Source organism: Kogia breviceps, chromosome 8, assembly GCF_026419965.1.
Source record: "Kogia breviceps isolate mKogBre1 chromosome 8, mKogBre1 haplotype 1, whole genome shotgun sequence".
NCBI lineage: Eukaryota > Metazoa > Chordata > Mammalia > Artiodactyla > Physeteridae > Kogia > Kogia breviceps.
The window spans coordinates 111,505,586-111,512,531 of NC_081317.1; the positions used below are offsets into that span (position 1 = coordinate 111,505,586).

Here is a 6,946-nt window from a genome sequence, read left to right on the forward strand (position 1 = left end):
CCACCCCGCTCCCCCCAAGAGCTTCTTGCCTTCTGCCAGGGTGGCAGAGTCTGGATCCAGAAAGATCTCAACAGACTGGCATTGAGAGGCCAAATCTAACAAAACAAAGGCAAACTGGAATAAATGTAAGTTTGTGCCCTTAGATTAAAAATAAAATCAGGGCTTCCCTGGTGGCGCAGTGGTTGAGAGTCCGCCTGCCGATGCAGGGGATGCGGGTTCGTGCCCCGGTCCGGTAGGATCCCACGTGCCGCGGAGCGGCTGGGCCCGTGAGCCGTGGCCGCTGAGCCTGCGTGTCTGGAGCCTGTGCTCCGCAACGGGAGAGGCCGCGACAGTGAGAGGCCCGCGTACCGCAAAAAAAAAAAAAAAAAAAAATGGTGATGGATAAACAAAACAAGACAAAAGCAACTCAAACTTGTGTAAGTCTTTCAAAGGCTTGCATGTGCAGTATCTTGGTCGATATTCACAAGTGTGTGTGCTATATATTATCCCCATTTTACAGCTGAGGAAATTGAGGTTCCAGAGAGGTTACCTGAGTTGCCCAAGGTGGCAGAGTTGGTACAACTAACATTCAAGCTTATGTTCTCTTTTGCTGGTCAGGATTCCGTGCCAGGTACAGAGCCAGGAGGGAGCACAGCAAAGGTGAGGGCAACTTAGGGCTTTCAAGGTTGAGGCTCTCAAATCCGGGTGATCTCAGTGGTTGCAGTGGTGGTGGGGGACTTCAGCAGCTGGGGCACAGAGAAAAAGAACATTATTCTAGACAGAGAGGGGTGGGTGCTGACAGGGAGCGTTTTAGGAAGTATACAGGCTAGGAGATGGGAGCTGTGGATCTAGGGCAATAGGAATGGTACCCCCTCCCTGTCCCCAGAAGTGTTTTGTCATTGGCATTGTTTAGAATTGCTGGCATGGGGTGATTATTAAAGAGTAGACTGGCTGTTAGTTGGCTTTATAATTGTTTTAATTAATTTATTTTTATGTTTTTTGATGTGGACCATTTTAAAAGTCTTTATTGATTTGTTACAATACTGCTTCTGTGTTATGTTTTGGTTTTTTGGCCGCAAGGCACGTGGGGATCTTAGTTCCCTGACCAGGCATCGAACCTGCGTCCCCTGCGTTGGAAGGCGAAGTCTTAACCACTGGACCGCCAGGGAAGTCCCTATGATCGTTTTAAAATCCTCTTCAGACAGTGCACCCTCCCCCTAATGCCTGCTGAGGGGATGTGTCCACTGCCTCTCTGCCCTTGGCAGGACGCTGCCCAAGGGACACCCCGTGTGTCTGCGATGCCACCCAGCTAGTCACGAACAGTAGCATCTGCTGCTGTCTCCAGGCTGCTTTCTACACTGGCACCGTCCTCCATAGGAAGAACCATGGCGCATCCAGCCCACCCTTCCTAGTGCGAAGAGTCGAAGTGATGTGTCCAGGGTCATAGAGATGGTTAGTGTATGAGCGGGGAAAATCCCAGCTTCCGGGATCCCAGGCCAGGACTTTGTGCACAAATCACGTGGTTTCCTAGTAGGCAGGTGGTGAGGGTGGGGCGTGGCCACGGCTGGGGGAGACGTGCTGGCTGTGGGAGTATCTCCCCGGCAGCTGGACCACAAGGCTGTCCTCTCCAGCAGTGGGTACCTCTAGGAATAAATCATTCTGTTAGTGAGTTGTAGGGGCTTCTGGGGGCTGCTACCCTGATCTGTTGCCCCATTGCAGTGAGAAGAGAACTTGACAGAAATCAGGGGGCAATGGGCCAGCTCCAACACGAATAGCAGCAGCAACAATAACTTACCCGAAAAAAAAAATTAGTCCCTATTGAGTGCTTACTTAGGGGTTAATAATTATCCAGTGTTACTGTGTTCCAGGCTCCGTGTGAAGAACTTTTCAGCTTACTCAAGTCCCCAACCATCCTATGGAGTAACTTCTCTTATTATTCCAATCTCTTCTCCTCCTCCCCTCCCTCCTCCCCCCCTCCCCCCCCCTCCTCCTTATTCTTTTCCCTTACTACTCCTTTCCCAGGGAAGAGAAAATGGAAGCTAACAGAAGTTAAATGACTTGGTCAAGGTCACCAAGCTAAGACGTGGTTCTGGAAGGGCCCAGATTGAAATCCGGGTTGTCTGATACTGAGGCCCATTCTGAATGAGTACACGACCCTGCTCCCATTAATGAGTCCTGATGGCATCACGGCCCCTGATCCAAGCCAGGCGGCCGGAGGCCCCAGGAACATCATGAGTCCTTATGCCTGAACTTGTCTCACTGCCTCACATCCATTCTGTCATCAGAGTCTTCTCGGGTCCCACCCCAGCTGTCCTGTAGGCCCTGATCGAAGGTGGGGAGAAGCAGTCCTCGTGTGGTAGTTCACCAACGGCAGGAGTAGAAAGTCAGGGCATGACCATGATCTTCCAGAAGAGCTCAGGCCAGCCCTGGCCTTAGGTGACCCCAGGCCAGCAGAACCCAGGATTTATTAATAATTACCTTCTTTGTCTCCTCCCAAGATTCTGCTTTACCTAGGAGAGAGTGGGCCAAGAGTAGAAGGAGAAAAAGACAGAGACAAAGACAGGAGAGACAGAGAGACGGAGGGGAGAATCTTCATGCCTGGATCAAGAAGCTTTTGGGTCAGGCCCCCACCCAAGCAGACCTTCACTTACAGGTGTGAAGGGGAAACGTCACCTTCTCCCTCGGTGCAAGTTTGACGCATTCAGTTATTTTCCGTCTTCCTGTGAAGGACACTGAAAGCAGAAAAAAAACTAACTTTGGGCTGAAACTAAGCCTTTGCTGCTTTCCAGAATAACTGAACGTGCTGGCCATGCAGCAGGGCATTACAGAGCTGAGAGGAACCTGAGACCCCCTGGGCCAGTCCAGAAGGAAGAGTGGTGCGGGAAGCCACGAGGCTATGCAGACCCCGTTAGGCTCATCTCTTCATGGTCGTCAGAATTTGGGGTGAAATTAACCGAGCCAATAGAAGTTCAGGAAGTCGACTTGGCCCAGCTTCTGCGGAAGCAATTAGGTTGCTGTAACCAACCCCCCAAGACAACTGCTGGGAACGTCAGAAAGCCAGTTGACGTATTTGTGGTGTGTGTGGAGGTCGTACCCCTCCTCGGAGACCTGCTTGGTGTCGGGAGACCAGCCGCGGGTGACAGGCCTCGTGACTACAGGTGGAGGGTGTGAGGAGTTCCAGGACCTTCTCCAGCTCTGGGGTGGTGCATCGCTGCTGCATCCTCGGAACCACGCCCCGGCTCTGTTAAGGTGAGCTGCAGTCTGAGAACAGAACTGCTCACATGCCTGAAACAGGAGGGAAGAGGGCAGGGCACAACCTTTAAAAGAATGACACAGCCACAGGACCTGACAAAAACTGGTTAGAACTAACTAGATCCAAGATGGCGGAAGAGTGGACTCCCAGTGGACCTTGAACCTCATTCTACGCTCACTGTACTACATCAGCGTATGCTAAATGACACAGCTACCGGTGTCATGACAGTTCCGAGACTAGCCATAAAAGGCCCCAAAGTGGGCGATGACCCAATTCCTGGAAATCCCTGCCTTTTCCCTCAAAATAGTTGGAACACTCCTCCCATTCATTAGCCTATGAAATCACTCAGCCCATAAAAACTAACTATGCCATGTTTTGGGGCCTCTCGCCTTCTGAGAGGGCCCACACTCTGTCTGTGAAGTGTGTTTCTCTCTCAATAAATCCACTTCTTACCTATCACTTTGTCTCTCACTGAGTCTTTCTGCAACGAGACATCAAGAACCTGCGCTTCACCAAGTCCTGAGGCCAGGTGTGTGATCTCAATTAAAAGACCGTGGATTCATGTCCCAATTTGGATTTTGTCTGGGTTTGAGTTCTGGCGCGTGGGTTCAAGTCCCAGTCTGAGTTGCACAGTTTCATATCCAAACCAAACCACCAGCATATGCCGGAGGCACTACTGTCCCAACAGGTTGATTCCGAGGTACTTCACGTGTTATGGAGTCAGACCCCCTCTGCTGGTGGCTTGTGGAGAAGAGCTAAGAAGCAGAGGCTGTCTCTGGACCTTGTGGGCAGGACAGCCCACCTGCACCTGGCAGGTGGAGCTCACTGCTGCTCTGTGGTCACTCGGGAGGGGGAAGAGGGTGGGGAACACAGCCCCGGAATGGCCCGGCCCCGTGACACCCCGTCTTACCGCACGCAGTCCTGTCTGCTAGGGTCTCTGGGCGTGCGCCCAGCATGACTGGCCGTTCTTGTGCAGACAGAAGACACGTGATTCCTGCCAAAGGTTGGTCTGGGGCTTCTGCTCTTCGGCTGGACCTCTGAGCACCCAAGGGTAGGGAACACATCGTCTTGCTCATAGAATGCTTCCTTTTTCAGAGTCTGGCACAATCCCAGCGGTGGTGGATGTAATAAACACCTCAGGGGGACGCTATGACCCGGTTCTGTTGTGTGGAGTTCTGACTCCCGGACCCGACTGCTGGCCAGAGAGAGAACACGAGAAGGATGCCACAGAGGCGCCCCTTGATGCAAAACTGCTCCCCACCTTTCCGGTCTCGCACCCCACTTGCCCACCCCACCGAGGACAATTTCTCCCAGTGTGGTTTTTGGAGCCCCTGAGGTACAAAATTGGGAACTGGGTAGTGAAAGAGAAGATGGGAAGCCTCGGGTGGATAAAATAGGAGTCTGGGATTAACAGAGACACACTACTATATATAAAACAGGTAAACAGCAAGGACTTACTGTATAGCACAGGGAACTATATTCAATATTTTGTAATCTATAATGGAAAAGAACCTGAAAATTTTGTATATATGTGTGTGTGTGTACATATACACACACACACACACACATAACTGAATCACATTGCCGTACACCTGAAACGAACACAACATTCTAAATCAACTATACTTCAGTAAAAAAAATACATCCAGTTAGATTCCTCTGCTTAGCAATTGAAAGGTGGTACACCTTAATAATGTAGACACTGGATCAAGACTGTCTGGGTTCAAATCCAGTGCTAGCTAACTCTTACTAGCTGTGTGACCTTGGAAAAGTTTCTTCGTCTGCAAAATGGGAGAAATAATAGAGTTTTGGGTGAGGATTAAGTGATTGAATGCGTGTTAACCACTTAAAAGTGGGACTGGCAGGTGGTAAGCTATTGTTATTGGGCTCCGTGGGCCTGTGGCCACGTATTGATCAATTGATTCTGAATGGGATATAGGAATTGATTGGAGATTGCAGGGCAGAACATGGAATAGGAATGCCTTTTGCCACAATGCCCCTTTAGAAAAACACATCTGGAATTTCGCCAGTAAATTGGTTAGAACGTGGCGCCCATGTGCTGCCCATAGCTTGTTCACCATCCTTATGCACAGATTGGAGGTCTTGTCCTTTTAGCCATTTGCGTATCCTTTTAATGTGGACCCATGAGGTGAGGCTCATGTTTCATAGGTCTGAAGGGGAGAATGTCTCTTCAGTTTTATGCAACAAGACAATATATTGTGACAGTAAGCAGCCCATTTCCATCCTAGTCTACAGCCGAAGAAACATCTGCCCCCGAGCGCAGTGCAAGTACGAACTTCCACTCCATCATTTCCAAACAAGCCGTTCCCTGAAGGGAAAGAAATCACACACACAAGGAAGAAAAATCAGTCCTCAAGAGGCTGGGGGAGATCTTAGGGCTGTCCTCTCTTTCCTGGTGAAGGACTCTACCCTCTCACCTGCTGTTACATTTCGGCGAGGGCCGCTGAGTCCAACGCTAACCAGAGGAAGTTGAGGGAAACAGGAATCTGGATAGCTGGGAAGAGATCTCTGCATGTGGTGAAATGGGCTCCCCTCCCTTAAGCTTTGGCAGATTTTCAGGATGTAGTGACAGATGAGCAGGGCAGGGGCTGAACACCACTAACCCACCTCTTGCCCCTAGTCTGCTGATTTATCCGACATTGGTGTCTCCCTGCTGGGCTTACACCAATAGGGCTTTTCAAGTGCCTCAGTCCTTGGAAGATTCTCACTTTCATGATCAGACCTGCACCCATCATCTTACCTGAAGGCAATGAGATCACCAAGAGGAAGAGTAACCCAGAGAGACAGAGCCTCATCGCTGAGGAGGGCACAGAGCTGCAACTTCCTGGGGGCGGCTGTCTGGGAGGCTCCTTTATAGCGCTGGGCAAGGTTGGGTGGGGCTGGACGCTGGCCTCATTCTATCTGGAAGGACACCCAGGGGAGACAGGCTTCTTCAGGGTTAGAGGAAAAAGAGTCCCTAGGCCATTCTGTGCTACCTCCTCTTCTACAAATCATGAGAGAAGAAGGGACTCAGTCAAGGCAGCACAGGAGCAGAGACCAGGCATCCTCATGTTCAGGCCTGGGCACTTCCCCTGTAACTTCAAACGTACACTGATGGAAAAATGGCAGGAAAATGTCTGCTTGTTCTTCCGGTCCAACTGAGAACACAGGAGCCCAGAGAGGTGATGTGACAAAATACAGGCTTAATTTCAGGCCAGAAAGGAAGTCAGCAAGAATTTAGTGTTCCAAGAAGCAAAGGATCTCAAGGGGTCTTGGCCTGACCAAGAGCTAGGTAGGTGTTCAGACCTAGTGGAGAAGGGAAAGCCTTCTCTCCAGATGCAGATTTATTCTCCTGTTGGAGGCCCATGCTGCAGGGAATCTTTCCCCCAGAAAAGTTCGCTGAGGGGCTTCATTTTCCAAATGGCTGATATAAAATGTTGGCTGGAATTTGGCAACCTTGAGGGTTCTGAGAAAGATTCTCTTTTTGGAGTGCGTGGGTTAGAACCCTCTCCTGGCCCCTGACAGGAAGAGCCAGTTCAGTGTTACGTTCAGGCTTGGCTGCCCTCTGTCAGGAGTGGAGTAGAACACCACTTCCCCGGAGCTGCAGGGACGTGGATCTGGGGAAGGGTCATTAGGTCTGCGTCCTTGGAGGGATGGTGGGGGACCGAGAGTTGAGAAGACACGAACTTAGGGTTTATTCTTGCCCCTGAGGCA

At 50.7% G+C, this 6,946-nt stretch overlaps 1 protein-coding gene and 1 long non-coding RNA gene across 2 annotated transcripts; both read right to left on the minus strand.

Moving 5' to 3' along the window:
- Positions 1-2,457: 2,457 nt before the first annotated feature.
- On the minus strand, positions 2,458-3,239 carry LOC136794679 (uncharacterized). Its single transcript, XR_010841756.1, has 3 exons — positions 3,074-3,239; positions 2,631-2,711; positions 2,458-2,489 (listed from the first exon to the last, which is right to left on the minus strand). It is a non-coding gene; the product is annotated as an uncharacterized lncRNA (long non-coding RNA).
- Positions 3,240-5,263: 2,024 nt separating this feature from the next.
- Positions 5,264-6,318, minus strand: DEFB136 (defensin beta 136). Its single transcript, XM_059070958.2, has 2 exons — positions 5,994-6,318; positions 5,264-5,561 (listed from the first exon to the last, which is right to left on the minus strand). Exons 1-2 carry the CDS (start codon positions 6,046-6,048, stop codon positions 5,389-5,391), a joined length of 228 nt encoding a protein of 75 aa, XP_058926941.1. The 5' UTR covers positions 6,049-6,318; the 3' UTR covers positions 5,264-5,388.
- Positions 6,319-6,946: the final 628 nt, after the last annotated feature.